The 23,426-nt window shown below is 39.4% G+C and overlaps 1 protein-coding gene across 4 annotated transcripts in view; it reads left to right on the plus strand.

The window, feature by feature from the left end:
• Positions 1–23,426, plus strand: part of RGS7 (regulator of G protein signaling 7) — a 182,596-nt gene that overhangs the window by 25,548 nt on the left and 133,622 nt on the right. The window contains exon 3 of one of the 4 annotated variants that reach the window (XM_087718041.1): positions 876–947. The exons of the other annotated variants lie outside the window; for them this stretch is intronic. Coding sequence (XP_087574167.1) covers positions 876–947 — 72 coding nt within the window. The remainder of the gene's footprint in view (positions 1–875; positions 948–23,426) is intronic. 4 annotated transcript variants of the gene reach the window in all.

The raw sequence follows: 23,426 nt of genomic DNA on the forward strand, positions 1-23,426 counted from the left end.
ACATTGTTTCTCAACCTTGACCACTTGAAGATGTCTGGACTTCAACTCCCAGAATTCCCCAGCCAGCATTCGTTGGCTAGGGAATTCTGGGAGTTGAAGTCCGGACATCTTCAAGTAGCCAAGGTTGAGAAACACTGATCTAAGATATGATGCATATCTGTCTAAGGCAGGGGTGTCAAACTCACGTCACGGTGGTGTCATGTGACTATCAGGACTTTCACCCCCTTTTGCTAAACTGGATGTGGATGTTGCCAGTGCATGATGAATCTGGCCCATGGGCCAGCAGCTTGACAGCCCTGTTCTAAGGTCACATTGACAAATACTTCTCACCTGGAACTGTGGCTGCACTCAAATGTTTCCCTTGAAAAGAAATATATAAATATTTGAAGCAATTTTGATTTTTTATTTTCCGTTCCAAGAGCTTTGGTAAAATTAACTTTAATGGTTTGATTTATTCTCCTCACTTTAATCAAGAAAAGTCGAATATCCAATGCTGAAATATCCAATATTGAAACCAGGAGTTTATTGAGGTGGGAGACCTATCCTGAAATATATCTAACAAAGCTCTACGTTTTTCTTGAAGATAAATTGATTCTACTTTTAAGCTAATACATTAAATGGCAAATGCTTACCCCTCTAATATTAGACAATGTTGGTGGCAAAGATTATGAACTAATACTTTGGGGAAAAAATCATCAGTAAACGCACATTTTAGGATAATGGATTATTTTTTATCAAGTGAGCTAATCAAGATAATGGCTATGATTACTCAAGTAGGTATACATTTTATGCAATGCTTTGGATTTGATTAAAATCATTTAGAACACAACAGGTACTGATAAGAGTACCTGCAGTGTTAGAATATATTATTGCAGGCTAACACTGGCGACTGCAAGGAGTTTGATCCTCACCGGCTCAAGGTTGACTTAGATCTCCATCCTTCCGAGGTCAGTAAAATGAGAGCCCAAATTGTTGTGGGCAATATGCTGTATCTGTAAATCACTTAGAGAGGGCTGTAACGCACTGTGAAGCAGTATATAAGGCTAAGTGCTCCAAAACAGCTATATCTTTACAGAGATATTGTGACAATTGCAATGGGCAGTTGCCTAATCCTGAGAAAAGATGCAGCTGCTCTAAAGAGTTATAGAGAGTCCAAAATGCTGCACAATTATATCATATCTATTCTGAAGCTTTTCTTATTTCATCTAAGTACTTCACCCATTTTACAGCCATTGACAGTCATTTTGATTTTTTTTAAAAAAATAACCATTAAAATTGAATAATGTGGATGTGGGATGTTGCATTGGACTGCTTATAGGGAAGTAAGCTATCCATAGGTAGGCTTAAATGGAAAATAATTCACTTAAGAAAGTTCATAGAAGAAAAACTTTCAGTCTCTGTACCAGTAACTCAGTCATCCTGGGATACTTACAGAGATTTTAGATTTAGATTTAGATTTGTTTATTTATATGCGCTCCACATTTGTAATAAACCCATTAAATAACTTTGTATGTATATCCAAAAGTGCAATTCAATTAGTAATGTGTAATATTAAAATATGAAATATTGAAAATGATAATAAACATAATTCCTTATAATGTAACATGTTGCATTAATAGATGTTGTTGCAATAAGAAGCCAAAGAGGAAGATTGCCAAAACAAGTTGAAATAATTTTTTTGAGAATAATCTTCATAAAGTACAGAATAGAGGTGGGTTGCTTCTGGTTCGGGCCGGATTGGGTGAACTGGTAGTGGCGGCGGCAGGAGGCTCCACCCACCTACCCGGACGCTTATGTGCATGCACAGAAGCTTCTGTGCAGGCAGAAAAGCATCATGAGTGCACGAATGTGCACGAGCGAACCAGTAGTAAAAAAAATGGAGACCCACCTCTGGTACAGAAGTAAGAACAGTTTGAAATACAAAAAGACCCCTTTTATAGGAGGATATTTTATGCAATTTAACAGTGAATTTAACAAGGAAAGGCAAAAGAGAATACAAGTGATATTGTCTGAATTTTTTTTTTAAAGGGAGAGTTAAAAAGTCCCCAGAAAGGACAACTATTACCCACCAAATTAAGTTTCTGCACAGGTAATTATCTATGGTAACAGGGAATACATGCAAATAAAAATGAATTATGCAAAACAAAGAAAATATGAATTTGCAAATTATATATATATATAGTCGCAACCCCTGGTATGCCCAAATATGGGAGGAAGGTCACTACTTCCATTCTCTGTCCATCGGCTCATCATAAGAGACCATCCAGACAGAAACCCAATATTTTTACTGTTGCCTTTGTTACATTTGTGTTGTGTTTGTGCTGATAAATAAATAAAAGGAGACTAGTATAGATCTATTTCAAGCTATTTAGCTCTCATCAGCTAGCCATACCCTTACTGGGATTCGAACCTGGGCTGTATTGCATATTAGGCAGATGTATTAACCACTAAGCCACAGGCTGTCCTCCGTTATCAGCTGAGCCAGGGAGAAAGGTATATATTTAAAGTCACAACCCCTGGTATGTGTTGTGTTTGTGCTGATAAATAAATAACTAACACACACACACCACACACACACACACACACACACATACACACACATATATTGATATTGATATTGATATTGATATTAAAGTTCCATAAAGAAAAAGCTGTAATAGTGCAAATATATGAAAAGTGTTTTATTTTATTCAATATAAAAGTCAATATCTGTCTTAGAAAAAATTGGATGAATATTTACATAAATGAAATTTACCCAAAATGGCAAAAGAATTAGAGAGATATTTTGTACGGACTTATAACAACAAGGCACATTTATGATACAAATAAAAATATTAAATTAGGAAAGCACGTGAACTAGATGGTCTGCTGGCCTCTTACTATAAATGTTTTGAAAATGAACTTTTACAACCTTTAAACAAACAATAAATATTGTTTTACTGAATGGGAAGATTCTTGACCATTGGAAAGAGGCTAACAAAGTATTAATACTTAAGAGGCTAGTACCTCACTTTAACAAGAAATTATCGACCAATATCTCTACTCAATGCAGCAATGAGTATAAATTGTTTATCACTAGTTAGCTGAAAGGTTGGAAATATTTTTGCAGGACTTAACTCAAGAAAATCAATATGGGTTTTAATCTAAAGTGAACTGTGAGATAATATTAGAAATGTGTTGGCTATTCTGGAATATTTGGAGAAACACAATGAAAAACAAACTGAATTGATCTTAGAGGCAGAGAAAATCTTTGATAATTTAGGCTGGAGTTTTATATTTGAATTCTGGAACATATGAACCATGGAGATAATTTTATTAAAGGTGTAAGATTAATCTATATTTCACAGAAAGTACAAGTAATTGTTAATGGAGAACTAACCAAATTTTGAGAGATTCAAAAAAAAAATCTTTAGCTTTTAATCATATTTCACCAGCAAGCTGTAAATTAAGTGTCCCCCAAAATGTTTTTAATTTTGTCTTCTAAGTTTCTCAAATTCAGCATCCAGTGATATTTTTCTTTGTGTAATTCTCGCTTATTTGAAGAAACTGAAACCAATCATTGGTTACCAAAATATTGAGAAAACTCTCAAAAGTTTTCACCGGTGTTTTCACAAATAATTTAATCTTGCAGCATGTACAAATTGTCTTTCCATCTGTCAAATTTCTTTGTACATTTTCATGCTAATTCTTTTTCTATGTTCATACATGTTTTTAATATACTACTTATAATCAGATGATGAGATGGAATCACCAGCTAAAGGGGAAAGGGGAGTTAAGAGGTATGCCAGCATAGAGTTACTCCAGAGGAAGAAACATCATAGACCAGGCATATGGAGCCGTATCTTCTGATTCCCTAGGGCAGGAGTATCAAACTCGATTTCATTGAAGGCCACATCAGGATTGTGTTTGACCTCGTGGGGGGGGGGGGCTGGGGGGCATGGCCAGATCAACATTACTTGTTGGGGGGCCCTGTGGTGGCCTGAGCGCTCTGCAGCGAAAATGGGCTCCCAAAATCTGTTTTTGGCTGTGACAGCCTCCTGCAACCCTAATTATCTGAGAGTCCTACTCCCTCAATAGAAATAGCCCAATGATAAAGTGATTCAGTCCAATCTGCAATCCAGATTAAGCAGTTATCTTGATAATTGGCTTTGAAATTTGGTAATGTTAATCTACCACATACTTTCAAAGTTTGTAAAATCTTAAACCTGATTCTCAGTCCTTTATAGCAGTGTTTTTCAACCTTTTTTGTGCAAAGGCACACTTTTTTCATGAAAAAAATCACGAGGCACACCACCATTAGAAAATGTTAAAAAAATTTAACTCTGTGCCTATATTGACTATATATAAAGTAATTTCCCCACGGCACACCTTAAACTATGTCACGGCACACTAGTGTGCCACGGCACAGTGGTTGAAAAACACTGCTTTATAGGACCATATAAAGTTAGCTAGTTATCTGTCCCACTATTTGATATACTGCCTTTAATGTTCATTGGAATAACATGAAATAGGAAGTTAATTAGTTATTCTTAAATAAATGTTTTCTGTTAACTAAATTCCCCGGTACCTGTGCTTGTTAATAGCAATATGAAAGATCGTCATTTGTTATAGATGTTCCTTTTCTTCAGGTGAATTCCTTGTGATAGAGAATAATTGCTGTAGCATTTAAAAGGCAAATGACAAGCATCCCAAAAGACCACTTAGCTGGATTCTTCCATCCTTCCCTCCTCCCCTTTTGGCTTGTTATCTTCAACAGACCCTTGGGAAGAATCTCTATGGAAAAGATTAGAATGCAGGTGACAATTGCTACCATTTTAGAAGCATATTGAGCTGGCTATTCTGTTCTTTCCTTACATTCTTCCAACTTCATTTTGGACCGGACCTTATTTTCTATATACTGATCTACTTTGCTAGAATAATCTTTTAGGCCTTTTACTTCTAAATTAACCCCATTATTTGTTTGGTGACAGATGGAAGCCATCATTTTGTCTAATGATGGCAAAATCAAGTTCCTTTCCATCTTTGGATAGAAGGGCAGATGTTGAACCAAGCAGTGCCATCTGAGCATGCAAACTCTTTCTTTGTGTTACAGCATTATGTGTAAAAGATCTACATTATTTCATTTGTGTCATTTGCACAATTACATTATGGCACACAAGATGTGATTTTCCTGATTCATGAATGCTCATGAGAATTCCTTTTTCAAATGGGTTTGTAACAATAGAAAACACCAAGTCACTCAAGACTCTGTAAGTCCATTTCTTCTTAAAATAGATGCTAGCTAATATATTAAAATATATGCAAAAATATAAGAGGCAATATTTGACCACTGTGAATAAGAACTGTAATTAGAAACACTGCTTGATGCATTCTGAATAATTATACATTCTGCCCTTCTCTCCTCCTAAGGAGTAAATTGTGATGAGACTTTTATGATATTATTGGTAATATTATATTACAGTTTCGCCAGCCAGATGACATTTGGCTGTGCAAGCTTGGCCTAGTAAATGCATTTTACTTGGGGCAAAACGACCTCAAACTGTACATAAATGTCTTATAAAGGCTGAGAATAACATTCATTTTACATGTGCCAATCTCAGAGCCAGACTAACCAAATATGCCTTCCATGGACAATACACTGTTTCTGTCCTTGATTGTACTGAGGCCTAGTGATTGGGATCTCTAGGAATGTGTGAAACAGTACTGCAATCAAGCTTGCTGGAGTGCAAATAGAACCATGACCCAGAAAATCAAGGCACTCCTTGATTCAACCAGTTGCAGAGCTAAGCTGAAGTATTTCCCCTGATAGATATTTATTCTGTTCTGCCCAGCAAAGCATTGGCTTTGATGTCCCAAAGGGGCTTTTTCATAAGGCAACTGGACTTCCTTGTTTTTCTCTGAAGACGTTTCGCTTCTCATCCAAGAAGCTTTTTCCGCTCTGACTGGATGGTGGGGAATGGAAGGATTTATATTTCTTGCAGACAGCTGTTCATTTGCATTCTGTTAGAGACTCACTGAGACCATCTGGAGATTTATCTGTATCCTCAGGGCCATCTGAGTAGTGGAAATGGCCATGGAGCCTTCTTGGAACTATTGAAAGGACTGTGTTACAACTGGAGATAGATGATGTTGTATCCATCTCTGTTAAGAGAGGGCTGTTCAATTTTGACCTAGATGGCCTCTTTGATCCATCTTTCAAACCAGCAGTTTTCTGTGCCCAAAATGTGGAGTTTGCTGTCTTCAAAAGAGTGACCTTTGTCTTTTAAATGCAGAAAAACAAAAAAGTCCAGTTGCGTCTTTGGGACAACTATGGAGCTGGATGACTGAGAATCTCCATATTGGCTTTGATGCTGTGCAGTAGTTCCACTCAGCACCTGGAAGAGAGCATCATTTCACATGGAAGGGTCTGTTACCAATTAAATTGGTAAAACATCCCTTTGAGTTTAGCACAGGCAAATGATTGTTTGTGACCGTCTACTTGTACTGAAGTAGTCAGTGGAGCTGTGGTTACAGTCTGGATGCAAATCAATGTGAGAAACTTTTTTTGGGGGGGAATAGTTCCTCCCCAAATGTAAATATAATATACTATCTGGCCCACACAAATTGGCCCATTTGTCCTCCCAGTTTATGCATATCCTAAAAACATGATCAAATCTAAGAAGCAGTATTTTAATAATATAATAGCTGTTTAAACAAAAGTTCTGCAGCAGGTGAACAAACATTGATATGGTTGTAATGACATTTTCCAGGGTTAGTGCCCTTTTGACAAATGTTATCTTCTAATGGTTGATGTGCACATTAGAGTTAACCATTTGAAAATAAATTACATGGAAGATTGATTTTTTTTAATGTTTATGGAACTTTTCCCCTCACTTTCTTTTTTTACTTTTTTTCTGCTAGCCTCTTCTCATAATAATTACTATTATCTTGTAAAATAAAAATTGCAGGAGAAAGATTGAAGGTGGGATTTGAGGGGATAAGAAACAATCCACAACAGACTATCAAATGGCAGATGAGCAAATGTTGTTTTGGTTCAATGAGGTCCCAGCCTAGAGGTGGATTGCTACCAGTTCGCACCGGTTTGGGTGAACTGGAGTTGCATTTTGGGCTGGGTCCTTTTTTGTGAAAAAGGAGCATGCAGAGAGTTTGAGAGGCCTGCAAAGTGATCTAGGGGGCCGCGGAGGGCAAAAATGCAAAACGTGGGGGGTTTGGAGGTGAAAAATGGGCCTGTTTTTCATGAAAATGGGCCAATTATTTTGTAAAAAAGAGGTATGCAGAAGGTGTGGGAGGCCTGTGGAATGTGCCTGGGGGCTTAGGAAGGCAAAAACCCCATTTTTTTGTGAAAAACAGGCCCATTTTATGTTTGTTTTTGCCATGCCCAGCCCCAAGAAGCACTTTGCAGGCCTCCCAAATCCTCTCCACGTTCATTTTTGTGAAAAATGGGATGTGTGGGGGAGGGGGGGTTGGGAGGCCAAAAATGCTGTATTCAGTGTATAAGATGCACCCAGATTTTCACACTCTTTTGGGGGAAAAAGGTGTGTCTTATAATCCAAAAATATGGTACGTTTTTTTCACCCTTGGGAACTTTAAGATGTTTGGACTTCAATTTTCAGAGTTCTCCAACCAGCATGACACTTCTTGGCCAGATATCAATAATTCCAGCTTTACAATGATGATAAAGTTATAAGTCATTTTCACATCTTCCCAGTTCTAAAACTTCATGCCAATATAGATAAGATGGTTAATGGTGTGAGAATAATTCTCTTTGAGTGTAGGATATTTTAAGTTGATCTAGAGTTAAAATGTATCACAATTGGTTTGTATTACTCCTTTAAACTACTTAGTGATCTAAATCACAGCTTGTAGCAATAGCAATAGCACTAGACTTATATACCGCTTCACAATGCTTTATAGCTCTCTCTAAGTAGTTTACAGAGTCTGCATATTGCCCCCAACAAACTGTGTCCTTATTTTACCTACCTCAAAAGGATGGAAAGTTGGTGAATCTTGAACTGCCAAACTGCTGCAGTCAGCAGAATTAATATGCTATACTGCATTCTAACCACTGCACCACCAAAGCTCTTGTAGCCATGTATATTATATTATATTATGTCATGTCATGTCATGTCATGTCATGTCATGTCATGTCATTATATTATATTATATTATATTATATTATATTATATTATATTATATTATATTATATTATATTATATTATATTATATTATATTATATTATATTATATTATATTATATTATATTATATTATATTATATTATATTATATTATATTATATTATATTATATTATATTATATTATATTATTGAATGTGCATAAAGCAGGCCACATACTGTATATATTTAAAACTGACTTCAACAGTGTGTAGAGAGACCGCCTCCTGCCAATTACCTCCCAAAGACCAATTCGATCGCACAGGCTTGGCCTTCTCCGGGTTCCATCTGCCAGCCAATGCCGGCTGGTGACCCCCCGGGAGAGAGCCTTCTCTGTTGCTGCTCCGGCCCTCTGGAATGAGCTCCCCGTGGAGATCCGGACCCTTACTACCCTCCCGGCCTTCCGTAAAGCTACTAAGTCCTGGCTGTTCCGGCAGGCTGGGGGCTGTTAAAGCACCCAGCCCCGTCTTAATTGTGACTGTTGTGGATTTTAAAATTGTTTGTATTGTCTTATTTATTCCCTCCCTTGTTTATTGTGAGCTGCCCGGAGTCCTTCGGGAGTGGGCGGCATACAAAACCAATAAACCTAACCTAACCTAACCTAGTTGAAATGTGAAATGGGAAGGAACAAACAAAACAGTTATGTCTGTATAATAAGAAAAGTTTAATTCCCCAGACACAGGAGGAATGAAGCAGTATATGGTAGATAGCTGCTTCTAGATAGGTGGCTGAGATAGTCAGTGGTTAAAGATGCTGAGCTTGTCAGCTGAAAAGCTGACAATCTGGGTTTTGAGACCCAAGTGCTACATAATGGGATGAGCTCCCGTTACTTGCCCCCAGCTCCTGCCCACCTAGCAGTTCAAAAGCATGCAAATGCAGGTTGATAAATAAGTACCACTTTGGTGGGAAGGTAACAGTGTTCTGTGTGCCTCAGGTATAGTCATGCTGGCCACATAACCATGGAAGTGTCCTCAGGCAACACTGGCTCCCTCTGTTAAGAAACAGAGATGAGACAGGCTTGAACATGATTGGACAGGGGAAACCTTTTACCTTTACTTTAGATACTAAAGAGAACCACGAAGGTTACCTTTAATTAAAATTCAAATACACAATGGTTTCTTTTTTTAGAGAGACCTAAACCCAGGATGGTGAATCTGTGGCACGTGTGCATGCGTGCACTGGCCAGCTGAGTTCAGCTCTAGAGGCTTTATAGGAGCCTGGGGAGGGCGAAAAGAGCTTCCCCCCGCCAAGGCCCTCCGGAGGCTTCAGGAGCTTCCCTGAAGCCTACGGAGCACAAAAAAATGCCCCTATGGGCAAACTGGAAATTCGGGAACGGACTTCCGGTTTGCTCGTAGAGTCGGTTTAAGCCCTCCGGAAAGTTTCAGGGACCTTCAGGAGGCTTCCCCAAAGTCTCCAGAGCACTAAAAACCACCCTCCGAGCAAACTGGAAGTGCCTTCCGGTTTGCTCGGAGGGTCCTTTTTAGTCCTCTGGAGGCTTCAGGGAAGCCTCTTGAAGGTCCATGAAGCCTCCGGAGAGCTTAAACCAACCCTATGAGCAAACTGGAAGTGACTTCCGATTTGCCCGCAGGGTCATTTTTTGCCCTTCAGAGGCTTCAGGGAAGCCTCCTGAAGGTCCCTGAAGCCTCCGGAGGGCCTCCGAGGGTGGGGGAGGCTGTTTTCTCCCTCCCCAGGCTCCTATAAAGCCTCTGGAGCCTGGGAAGGGTGAAAAAAGCATGGAAAAATGTGGGGGAGTGCCTCTCATGCACGCATACGCACTGGGTGTGTGTGTCCCACATTGCATTATGGTTGAGGCATGCCCGCGCACGACCCCCCCAGCGCTCCCCCCTTATGGCATGCGAGCCAAAAAAGGTTCGCCATCACTGACCTAAACATTGGGAATAACAAGTGCTTGATTCTGTTGGTGTGTCATAGAGGGGAACAAAGCATAGCATTTTCAATTGTGGGTATGAGTTATATGCAGCAATGCTTCTTTGACTTTTGATGCATGACTCATAAATCTGCTTTCCACTTCGTTTGAAATCTAATGACTGCCACTTTGTAAGCACTTTTCAGCCCATATTTACAGTTCTCACTTGCACTATGACATCTTTTCTCATCCTTATATGGGGGGGAGGGGGAAAATAAGAGCATAAGTGGAAGAGCAGGTTCCTTGCATGCAAAACGTTCAAATATCCAGGAAGATCTGAAAAGGCCTGAAATGCTGAGGCCAATCAATACAGAGCAAGATGGTGCATTGAGCAAACTTGTGATCCTTGTGTCTCTAAATATTTCCCTAGATTCAAGGTGAGCTATCTTTTGCAACAACTGCTTATGTGTCTTCGATAACTATACCAGTTCAGTATCATGATACTGTGTTGCATTGATACAAAATCATGATTTGGGACACTGTGAAACTGCAATCAGGATTTTCCTGCTTGTATTTGCTTTTTGCATTGAAATTTGAGCAATTCCACCCTAGCAATGCCCTGAATACTCATGACGTCTGATCAGATGCATTTATTGCTTAGGAAGTACATTTCTTTTCTTTTCTTTTGAACTGTTTCATTGCTTAGAGATTGAATTGACAACCCTGAAGAAAAGATAAAGGACTTGCTGAATTTTCATTATATAGAGATGCAATTAAAACTTACAACAGTTGAGATGAGGATTTACATTGCTAAGGGATATGGTCGTAAAATAAGGGTGTGCAAGAAGCGCCAATCAGGAAGGGAATTCAAAAGACCAGTAGTAACCACCATTCAGTGCCATTGTAACTTCAAATAGTTGCTGAACAAATGGCTGTAAATGTATTAGGGAAACAATTTGTGGCCATGTCTTATTAAAATAAGTTAAGGTTCTGATACGTATACTGCCCTTTTTGTCATGCTTGGACCATCTCTGCAAGTTGAATGGAAATGAATCTTCATGTGAAAATTATCATGAAATGGTTAACAGGACTAAAGTTGATTGTAGTTGGTTGTTACTCTATAAAAGCAGATTCTAATTTCCTTAAGTGGTTTTCATAGAAATGCTGTGGATGGATAAGTTTTATAAAAAAATATTTTGTTAAAAAGATTGATGAGATTTCTGATAGAAACACCTAATATTAAGGATGTATAAACCAAATATGACTTTTTAACCATTAAAGATTATAATAAAAGTTTTCATAGAAGATAATGATCAGCTGTTAAGTTCTGCATTCATATAGTACATTTTTCTATATTGCTCTATTTAGCTTAATTTTGAAATTTTTTTGGCAAAAATGTATGTATTGTACCATTGTATATAGGCTACTGGATTAGAAACCTCATGACTCCCCCCAAAAAATGATGGTTAGATTGTCCCCTGTATAATTTGGTGTGAGAGTCTCATTACCTCAAGCTCACTTGAGAAGTAAAAAGAATAGCAAAGTTGTTTATATGCATAAGCACTGTGATTGGTCTACTGGCCAATATAGATGGATGATAATGCTTTATCATGTTATAAAATTGAATATTTGAGGAGGAAGGCAAGATACATTTCTTACCTTCTAATATGGGAAGAGCATGTAATACATTGGTTGCATTAAATCTGTTTGGTGGTGTCCTTACACAGCTTCCAAATTACTGGGGGTGATGATAGTTAATAGATGTGGCAGCCAATTTTCCCCAAAACCAATTTCTGGAGGTTAACTTGAATATTACCTTCAGATTTGTGAAAGCCACATACAGTTCGTCCTTGAATATGAAGGGTACTCTTCAGCTAAGTGCTAGGAGAACAGACAAAAATCTAATATTGATCATCACCTACTGAAGCCAGCTCATGATATTATCCTGCAATAATCAATTCTCTATTAAGTTGTCTCATGTACGGTTTGCATATAATTCTTAGCAGGCTGATAGGGTGATAATTCAAGGGACTGCCCTTGTTAATTGAAATGGTAAGCATCCCATTGCAACCTTATATGAGTTGTAATTTTAAAAATAATTTATATAAGATATTCCCAAGTTTTCATTTTTGAAAAACATTGTATTATACTGCAAAAAGCTCTTATATTTGGCCACAGCTAATATATAAACACACAAAATATTATAAGCCAAAGAAGAGCAGATATGATGCAGAACAGAATAAATCGATTATGTTTTTCAATATTTTGAATTTTTTTACTGAATGTTATATTGGTAAAAGTTGGAGGTTGATGTGGATGCCCTTTGAGAATTACCTTTCAGCAATTGAACTCTCAATTTTTTTTGTGATTGGTGTTAGCATGAGTCACTCTGATGCAATCTCAAATCTATTGAAGTACTGTTGACAGTCAGCAATAGTGTGATAAGGAGGCTGGCTCTAAAATGTGTACTATAAGCCACAATAACTCAACCTTATTGCTTCTCAATAAAGAGGAGACAGAAGTAAGATTGTGTGTGTCAGAAAGAGACAGTAGAAGAATCTTCAGGTTTCGGAGCTAGTCTGAATGAAACATTGGTCTGTTTCCAGGTGGTCCAATATACATGACTAGTAATTTCTCAGGAGAACCAAACCCATTAGTCCATTTTTTCCTCCATTCTCTTAAATACGATCAGCAACTCAATTCTCCAATTAAACATTCCCTAATGGTGTTCCTCTCTGCAATCCCCTCTTCTTCTTCCTATACATGCTTTGTTAATTCCTCTGAACATCCTAGCTGTTGTTAATCTGTAGAGGAATTTTTTTAGTATACTGGTACACCTATATTTTTGAACATCTAGAACTTTGAGATAAAACTTTGCCGTTTTAATTTTGAGAGTCATTCTGTGCCTGGCTGCTATCTACCTTTTACCTTTTGTATTCAGACTTCAAAAAAGAAAAAGACGCCATCCCCCCTCTCTGTATTACAGAAATAGGTAGCCTAGATAGTCTATCAGCAAAAAGTAATTTCATATTTCTTTTCATTTGCAGAGGCCTCTCTGCCAGCACTGAATACAATGAGAAGAAATAAATGCACAATGCAATTATCACTTACATAATGTCCAAAACATTGCTCTCTTATGGACACTTCTATATTTAATAGTATTTTTTTCTTTATACCGTATATACTCGAGTATAGGCCGACCCGAATATAAGCCGAGGCACCTAATTGTACCACAAAAAACTGGAAAAGTTATTGACTCAAGTATAAGCCTAGGGTGGGAAATGCAGCAGCTACCGATAAATTTCAAAAATAAAAATAGATACCAATAATGCCATTGCCCATTGAATAACATATACAGCCTGCCTGTGCCCATTAAATATACAGTAGCCATTGTAAAAATTTGCTCTGCATAACAAATTATTATCACACAATACCGGTGTATTCAATGAAATACTTCACTCACCTCATGATGCTGATGTCCCGCTGTGATGATGATGTCCCGCCTCCTATGACACATGGCACAGTGATTCCTATCATTGGATCACTGTACCAGAGGAGGTGGGACATCGCTATGTGGCTGCTTGCCATAACGAGGTGGGACATCGTTGCAGAGCGGCAGGAGGGGGAGGAAGGGGAATCGTAAGACAGCCCTGCATTACATTAGAACGTGAGGAGGGGGGATGGTGCGGTGCACGCTGCGCGGCAAACTGACACAGAGGGAGGGGAAACTCAGGGGCGCCGGGCCATTCACGAGCGTCACCCAGCGGCATGGCCCCGCACCTTTTTCTCCTCCATTTCGGGCAAATTTTTCACTGACTCAAGTATAAGCCGAGGCGGCTTTTTTCAGCCCAAAAAGTGGGCTGAAAAACTAGGCTTATACTTGAGTATATACAGTATGTTACTTTGCAGTTCCACATGCAGGATAAAACAGAAAATCAATAATAAAATGCCAAGAAAACACACATTTGTGTTTAGTTAAACAAAGTGGTTTCATTTTAGTTTGTAAAGAAACACACAGACTTTTGAGGCTAGCTGGATTCTAAAAATCTACTTCATTGGAAGCAGTGAACTTAGGGATGTACATTGAAATAACGATGCAAGGCATCATTATCTTAGCTGGTATATTTGTAAAAAAAATGAAAACATTGCAACATACCTTATTGCTGTTTTCCTTTCTATGGAAACAGAGTTTGTCCATGTAATAATGGTTTCTATGTGGCTAGCACACATTACCACATTTATGCTGAGGAAAAAATCCTTCAAAAGATCTTTCCTTTGGAAAAGTCTTCTTCTAAAAAGTAATCACTGAGGTTACTTATCTTAAAATAATGAGATCCCTAGATTTTTGTTCCTTTCCATGAGGTCTCAAAACTTTTGAGGTTTTATTGCTTTGGAACTTCCAAAGCTTTCCAAATAACTGAAATGGGCTATATCAAGTTCAGTTATTTGAATTTGTTTTTCATATTTCAAAAGTCCCAATAGTTATGGAAATTTCTGCTTAACAATCTTTTTTGTTTCCATTCCACTTCTATCCTTACTTTGCCCTTTCCTTGAAGTCACTGGTTTTATAATAATAATAATAAAACATGGTCATCTCAAATATAGTTCCATTTTGGCCTTTCACCATTTCAACTCAAATTCAGTGTTCAATTTTTAAAAATTATATCCCTGGCTTCATTCTATCTAAAATATCAAAGCAGTTTACTATTTCAATATCCAATATCTTAGGAGTTGCCACAAAGATGAGCAAGTCAAACTACTTTCCAAAGCACCTGAGGGTAGAACAAGAAGCAGTGTGGAAACTAATCAAGGGGAGAAGCAATTTAGAACTGAGGAGAAATTTCCTGGCAGAACAGTTAATCAGTAGAATGACTTACCTCCAGAAGTTGTGGGTGCTCCAACTTTTGGAAGTTTTTAAGAAGAGATTGGACAACCATTTGTCTGAAATGGCATAGGGTTTCCTGCCTACGCAGGAGGTTGGACTAGAAGACCTCAAAGGTCCCTTCCAACTCTTCTATTCTATTGTGTTCTGTTCTGTTATATTCTATTCTATTCTCCAAAAACATAGTATACATTTTTCAGTAAGGAAATAAACTTAATGTTAAATACTACATAAACCATTCATGCTGTAGGATAGCAGATGATTGCCCAGACAAATGTGAAAATGTTGAGGTGAAAAATCTTTGTCAGTGTAAAATACTTAGTAGGGAATTTTTGAAATCTCAGTGGGATTCTTTCAGATTGTCAGGGCCAGACCTATAAAGGCCCTCTTCACTGGCATTACTAACAGAATGTTGCTAAGACATTGGATTTATATCCTCTTTGATGTATGTTTATCAGGGTAAAGGCAGTCATAGGAGAAAGCAAACCAGTGTGCCCAGGTTTGTAAGAGGGCAAAACAGCCTGATGAGAACTAAGCATGTCTGGTGAGTCTAAAATAGTAATTAACCATTTGGGAACACAGAGTCTTGGGAAGTCATTGACCCCAATGAAAGCAGGAAACCATGGCTGAAAACCCTTCACATGGCAACCACTTATTGCAAATCTCATTTACCTGCATTGGAAGTTGTATCTTTGTTCTCTTGTGAAAAAAAAGGTAAATAGATTTAAACAGTGAGAAAGCCAGGGTTCTGGACAGGAGTGGGTTCCGGCAGGCACTACTGCCAGTTCACCCATGTGTATTCTCAATGCAATAACAATTGTTCTGCGCATGTGCAGAAGCAAAAAACAAGATGGGGGCTGCTATGGCGCTGCCCGGAAACCCAGTTTGGTGGCGTGTCAGGCCTAGGTTTCTGCCAGTTCCAGCGACCCAAGCCGCAAAACCACTAATGGTTTGGCTGAACTGGTGCAAACCGGTAGCAACCCACCACTGGTTCAGGAGTTGCTAACTTGAAGTCAGTAGATTCTTCCTTTATTATGGCAGGGTTAGGGGTGATATGCATACTGTTTTCAGTTTGTAATCAGCCATGAATCATCATGTACAATGGTTAACATATATCAGAATAGTGAAAGCAATACGAATAAATCAAAGATCAGAGCATTTAAATAAAGTTTAATCAAATGAGATAAAGAGTCTTTGATACTTCTCAGAGCTAATCACAGCACATGGTTATTTATTGATGTGAAAATATGATGAGCTATCATAACAAGAAAAGGCATGGCTTTAACAAAATTAAATAGTTCTATCTGTCCTCTTATTATAAATAGCCCCTTCTAGTTAATAGATGCCTGTAATAGTCAGTTGAAATCGTTTCCTAAATATTCCTGTTGCTATAGCACCAAGTGCTGATGATGACATTTACATGCAAAGCACTAAGTGAGAAAATTTGCTGGAAAGTCATCGAAAAATGGTCAAGTTTATCAGCTTGTTCTCAGCCCACCTACAAAACAGCTCATTATGCAAAATTGAAGAACCAAAAGATTTGTTGAAGATGTATATCCAAAGGTGCAATAGAGAGAAAGCAGCCACTTTTATGGCAGCCAATCTCAGCATGGTGAACTTTAATAGTGTGGGACAACAGATCCCATGATCCTCAGTCCTGTGTATATATTGGTTGGAGAGAATAGGATACAGTCCAACACAGGTGGAGGAAGACTCAAATAAAATATATTTTATATTGAAGATTTTATTTCTAAGAACATTTCACATTTCTACCCTTTTTTGTTCAATAGATTTATTTCGAATAATAAAAGTTCTGGGAGAAAGACATGCTATAGCTGGTCTGTTATAGTAACTATAACATATCTCACCCTGATGGGCACATAAAACAAGGGTCAAAAAGTGTGCAAAGCTATAGTGAGTGACAATTTTTCTTTAAGTTTCTCTAGCAATCATGAAACCAAGCTAAAATCTTTTCCATTTGCTTCTTCTCATTTCTACTCCATTTTTCTTTTTTTATGTGTCCAATCTGTTTTCCAGTCTGTTGATTCTACCTTCTTTTTATCCAGTTCCACTCAGAACAGAAAGAATGAAATAATGTCCATCACTCTTCTCTTCTTTTACAACCCCTTTTGTTGCTTTCCTCCAAAACAAATCAGATGTGGGGACTGCAATGAGAATTGACACAGATCAATCTACCTTCTTTCTACCAGCAGATTCATCCACCAGATCAGCAGTGACCTATAGCCAGAAATAACCCATTTGTTTGTAGGTACCTTCACACCAAATCATTTGTATTCCCCACAGCAGTTCAGAGCAATCTCCAGCTGTCCTCACAGTGCTGAAAACAGTCAATTAACGCTCACTCTCAGCTGACAAATAGGAGAGTGGGAAAAAAAAGTTAACCAATCTGCATCCTGACCTTTAAGCGATTGCAGATAATGGTATGAAAAAAATCCCTTCAAGGGATGAGGAATATAAACTAGGTAAATTGTGAATCCCCCCCACCCATTGTCATGTTTCTACATTACTATAATGTGTAAAAGCCTATGCTTGAAGGTCCAGACATGAATGAATTAAATGACATTTATATCTGGTCCTGTCAGTCTAGATTAGAGCAAGGTTGGGGGAACTATGGCCCCTTTTATGACTTGTGGACTTCAATTTCCAGAATTCTTGAGTCAGCATGGCTGGTTCAGGAATTTTGGGAGTTGAAGTCCACAAATCATAAAGGGGCCATCCCCACCCTTGGTATAGAAAGTAGGCAGACCTCATCCCATGTTGGGAAAGTCCAACTCCTGCAACAATAAGGAGCAGGACAATTTCTGTTTGAGGCAATCTTTGAAACAGGGAATGAGTTAGCTCCACTCTTTTGTCTTTCATCACCGCTCAGTCAGGTAAGGAAAAAAAAACCCAACTCAAATGTAGTTGACGAATTAGAAGAAAATATCCACTATTTTCTGGCTGAAAATAGGAAATAGTTGATGTGGATTAAGAGTCTGCTGAGTAATTTTGGATTGATCAAAGTTTGTATCCTGACTCTCCCCCTCCCACCTGTATTATGTGCCAGGGAATGTGTATTCTTTCCTGGAAGAGTGTTGCTGAGTTAAAGCTGTGATGAAAGAAATGTCCTTCTGGGTTCAGCTCCAAGGGGGGAAAAAGACACTGGAGACATGGAGGCTGCTTGGAAAGATGGTTTATTGTTGGACAGGGCTACATGGCTTGAGCCCTGAAAAGAAAAGGTGATCACATGCTTCAATGTTGGTGGAGAAGAAGAGAAGGGCTGAAGGAGGAGCTTGCTAGGCTTTTTATAACCTGTTTAGTCCCACCTCTCTGTTTCCTGTTCCTGTGTAAGAAATGTATTCTGATTGGTTGTCAGACTCCCATAAGGCCATGCAGGGGCAACTCTCTGGGCTGTGTTTTGAATCCAGGTTTAGTTGCGTTCTCAGATGCCATATGGTCAGTTGAGTAAAGGGCCAATATTATCATGCCTTTACTCCCATCCCCCCTGGGGCTGCAGTGGAGAAGTCTTTATTATGTAAAAGGGACTAGCTTGGCCTTCTTAATGGCCCATTAACAGTAGGGATGGGCAGGAAGCTACAGGCAACTATTCTGTCTTTTAAAACATGTTTCTTTCTTTCATATCCAGAGAAATATTCTGCCTTTTCAATATTTCCTAGGCTATTTCATTTTTCTGGGAGAGGGCTGGATGATAACTCCCCACAGCTGAAAAAGCCATGTTATTTCCTTTTCCTTTTCTACCAACATTCATTTAGTTCCTGGGCCTTAATTTGCATTTGTATTTCCTTGTAGAAGCACTACTTGTTTTCTAGCAGGAAAAATATATGTTGCTAAACTGCAGGTTCCCCCCCCCCCTTCTTCCTCTGCGGAAGCAATGTACACAGTTGGACTTTCTCTAGAATCAAAGAGAAATGGTGGTGATGCTCTTTCCAAGAATGTGGGAGGAGGATCTAGGTCAATGTTTCTTTACTTTAGCAACTTTAAAATGTGTGGACTTCAATTCTCAGAATTCTTCTGCCGGGGTGTTGGGATCTAGATACAGACTTTAAGACTGCCTTGCAGAACTAGGGAGTGGAAATCAGTACATTCCTAGCAGGGGTGGGTTCCTCCCGGTTCGCACCGGTTCACACGAACCGGTTCATCGGTGAACCCGGAAGTAATTAACTTCCGGGAATGCCGGTACCGGTCCTGGCCCCTGTCGCTGCAAAGCGCCCTTTTGCTGGCGCGTCGCAGCTCACTTGCTCATTCCCCTGCCCATCCGCAGCTCGCTCCCTCACTCCCCCGCCCACCCGCACTAAGCCCAGCCTGCCGCTCACTGATTGCCTGGAGTCCAGCCAATCAGTGAGTGGGCTGGAGGTGAAGCAAAGCTTTTTTCGCGCTTGACCTCCATTTGAAAATTCCCTTTCTGCTTACTGCTTCCCCCTCAGGTAAGCAACAAAGCCCAAGCAGCGGGACTTGGGAGGCTTCAGGTGGGTGGTGGGTGGCAGCCCAGCTTTCGCTCACGAAAGCTGCGGGCTCGCGTGCACTATGCGGCCGAAGGCGGGTGGTGGGGGCGGTGTTAGCAGCGGCGGCAACATTAGCAAGCTACTCCCATCCGGTCACATGGGTGGCAAGCCACACCCACAAAGGAGGCCATGCCCACTGAGTAGGTTCAAACAAATTTTGAAACCCACTCCTGATTCCTGATTACTTGCAAGCAGCATGCCCTGTAGCAATTCATTTAATGGTTTCCATACTCTCCTGAGCTGCTAATGAGAAACTTCCAGACTGTGAACAAGCTAGGCCTATGTGCTTTTAAAAATTGTGCTCACTGTAAAGGAGCAATAACAGTATTTTTACAACCAGGTAGTTTGCTCAACATGTGTTGCTAAAAGGACTGCAGGAGGGGGTGGGGAGGTGTTCCTGGTGCTTGGAGACACCAGGAAAATGATGCTAAAACTCTGGCGGTAAGAGGGATAGAGTAATGGTTGCTAGAGGCCAGGAAGCACAGTAAAACAGCAAATGAAGGTATCACAAACTTTGGAGAGATTTTTATATGATTCTAGATATTGCATGTTGCTGCTGAATGAGAAATAAATCAGCTTAATTGATGAACAAAAAGAAAGGTGTGAGACCACATAGCTGTGGAGCTACTTCTGGAATGGTGGAGAGCATCCATGTTGCTATACCTTATGGGAGAAGCATTTGAGTCCCATCCAAAAATGATTCCATTATTCCCCTATTTCAGCATGTCAGCCATTCAGAATTGTTTTTGGAAGCTTCTTCAATTTACAAACGGTTTGCTCAGCAGTCAAAGCTGTAGTTCAAGAAATACAAGCCAAAACAGAGTGATACTCTTTCTATAGGTCATTGAGTCCTTTCAATATAGCTACCATCCTTAGATTATTAAGAAAAGAGATGATCTGGGGGCCTGTATTTATTGCCCACATTTATTGTTAGCACAGTAATTGCAGCCCTTTGTTACGTAGCCAAGTAAGCATATTAATGTTTATTCTCATGGTGGCTGTACATACTTTATTCATGAGTGCAATTACTACTACAAGATGTGGTAGTATGACACAGTGACTTATGTATAGAGGAACAGTAGGGGCAGTGCAGGAGATTAAAAAAACCTTAAAGTTCGAAATGAGAAACTGTTAGTGGTTACAGTATATCATACACAATTTATCTAGTCTCTTATGCCCTTAAGAATTCATGATGGTGATGAGCACTGCCACTTGACTTTCTACTAGCAAAGCTTGGAAGGAAGTGCCATTTATAGAAAACAGCATCTTGGAGGTATGTGTGGCTCTCTGATTTCTGCAACTACTTAACCTTTTTGTTACTTATTTCATGGATAGATTTAACCCTAACCCCCATCATTCAGGAGTTTAAGGCATATCTGGTATTACCTCTATTTTTACCACATAAACAACTCTTAAGAGAAAGTGACCAGCCTAAAGGAATGCAGAGAGCTTCTGTGATTGAGGGTGGATTTCAATCTCAGTTTCCCTAGCATCTTTTGCAAATCATTGATGTGGTCCTCATGAAAACCTTTCCTTATCCCACAGTATATTTCCATGCAAAGGATATGCCAACAGTTTATGCTTGGTGTTACTTCACATTGGAAGCTAGAACTATCTGTAAGTCAAATTTATATTAATAGGATATGGGGGAATCATATGGAGCATGCATAAAGAGATAATCTCAGGCTACTGATTAGTCAGCTTGAATTTCCAGTTTCTGTTGTAAAACTCCAGCTTTCCATAGGAATGGTTATGATTGTGAGATCTTTTATATTTATGGTTTTAATGGCTAATCTATTCATTAAAGCTGTAGATCCCAAAGATATATTGGGACCCCCATCATATATTTTTCCAGGTTTATGAAGCTGCTCCATAAAACACTCCCAGTTGTCTCTATGTGCACAGCTGTTTTGTTTTGCAAATTTGAAGCAAGATGCCTCATGCTCCTGTGCATTACAATATAGCTATGTATGAAGAATGCTACTTGCAATATATACAGTGAAGATTGCTTCGCTCTCTAGCCTAGCTTCCTGATGCTAGAACAATTTGTCATGTAATCTTATGTCAGAATGCTGAAATCTTATGAAACTTTAAAAGTTTTGTGCCAGATTTCAGTGATCTCATCTTGAGATTTGAGCAATTGCACCATGCCATCAATAAAATATAGCCTCATTAATAGAATTATGGACAGTTCAAAAATGACTTGGAAAACAGACTGGAGAGTTGATGCAAACCCAGAACTTCTCAGTTATTCATTTAAGCAACCCCACTTTGCTAGAGAACCTGAGAAAGAGATGCCTTTGCTGTGAAAATGTAATGCAACTTCAGGCTATATTGAAAAAACAAAGTTTTTTTTAAAGGCTGCTTTTAAACTAAGGCCACTATAATAGAAAAAAAATCTCCCCTCTGAAGTGCTTTAAAAATCCAAGGTTTCTTTATTGTCCAGCCAGGCACAACTTTAGTTGCTCTGATTTATTGGAATAAAAGAATAGCAGAGTTGGAAGGGACTTGGAAATCTTCCAGTCCAACCCCCTGCTAAGGAAGGAGACCCTATACCAGTGGTGGTGACCTTTTAGGCATCCTGTGCCCAAAGTTTGTGTGCGCACACCCAAATGCAAGCCCTGGGCGCATGCGTGTGCATGCCCCAGGCATGTGCATGCATCCTATGCATGCACCCACACCCCACCCAAACTGCAAGGCATGGGCATGCGTGGCAGAGACCCGAAGACCAGCTGGCCAGTGGGAGGCACATGCATGGCAGAGACCTGAAACAGAGCTGGGGCGACCCACAGAGAGGTCATTTAGCTAGCTTTGTTGCCTAAGGCAAGATTAGAATTCACAGTCTCTAGCCTGGTGTGTTAAACCACAACACCAGCATGACTCTCAAGGTTTCTTTAGCAGAATCAAGAAATTTGCAAGTTTGCATAGCTGAACAAAACATAAAAGTCTAGTAAATTACCTAATAACCATAGGTTTTCAGCAGAAAATTGGTTCTCTTGCTTTGAGGTGTATAATTACGAGAAGATTTAAAACTTAGAAAAATCCTGGCTTGAAAACTGGGACATATGAAATATATGAAAAACCTATTGATAGAATTAGACATTGACTCTCTTTGCAATACTCTTTCATCTCACCAATGGTAGCACTAATTAAGGAGCTTTCTCTTGGCAAGATGAAGTTTGCATCTTTCTCTTGTGATAAAATCAACAAATACCTTTTTATTTCTTCAAGGAGATTACTGAGATTTACAATCTGAGGTTTTTTATAATTCTAATGTTTCAGAATATAATAGAGAGAAGAAAAAGAATGAGGGAACAAGATATAATGAATAATTAGGAGTTTCTCTGTCTAGGTTGCAAAACTCCAAACGACCACTATATCCTGTGACTGGATAGGTGTGGCCAACTTGATGTCACTCACATTGAGGAGTGTCTTGCCAGCCTCTACTCACTACTCCTCACCTGCCCACCCAGGCTCCTTAAGGCCCCAACAGGAAGCAGTTGCTGGAGCTAAGCAGCCACCATGAGAAACAATTGGCAAAACAGTTGGCTCAGTTCAAATTGGATCTGACTGAGAAGGAGGCTCAGTAGAAGCACCTTACTGAGGACTATAAGCAGAGGCTTTCCAAGCAGAGGCAAGACCTGCAGGAATGCAAGGCCAGGTGCCAGCTCCTGGAGGCTCAGTGGGCTGAGATGGTCAGCCAGTTCCAGGCCATGATGCAGTCCCACTGGAATGAGGCCCTCTGGCTCTTCACCACCAGCAGCACTTCCCTCCAGCCTTCACCCAAAGCCCACATCAGGAGAATGAAGTAGACCCCAAGTTGGAATTTCTCCTCCGACCCACACAAAAAGACCCTGAAAGCGGAGACTCTCTGGAGCAACACAAATGTTCATTGCACGCCAGGGGGCGTTGTTTGAGGATCCCTGATTTAGTGCAATATAAAAAATGGAAATAATTTTTCTGCGGACCATCAGTGGTCCACG

Source organism: Thamnophis sirtalis, unplaced genomic scaffold (assembly GCF_051295495.1).
Source record: "Thamnophis sirtalis isolate CommonGarterSnake01/CBP01778 unplaced genomic scaffold, rThaSir2_p1.2 scaffold_6, whole genome shotgun sequence".
NCBI classification, from domain to species: Eukaryota; Metazoa; Chordata; class Lepidosauria; order Squamata; family Natricidae; genus Thamnophis; species Thamnophis sirtalis.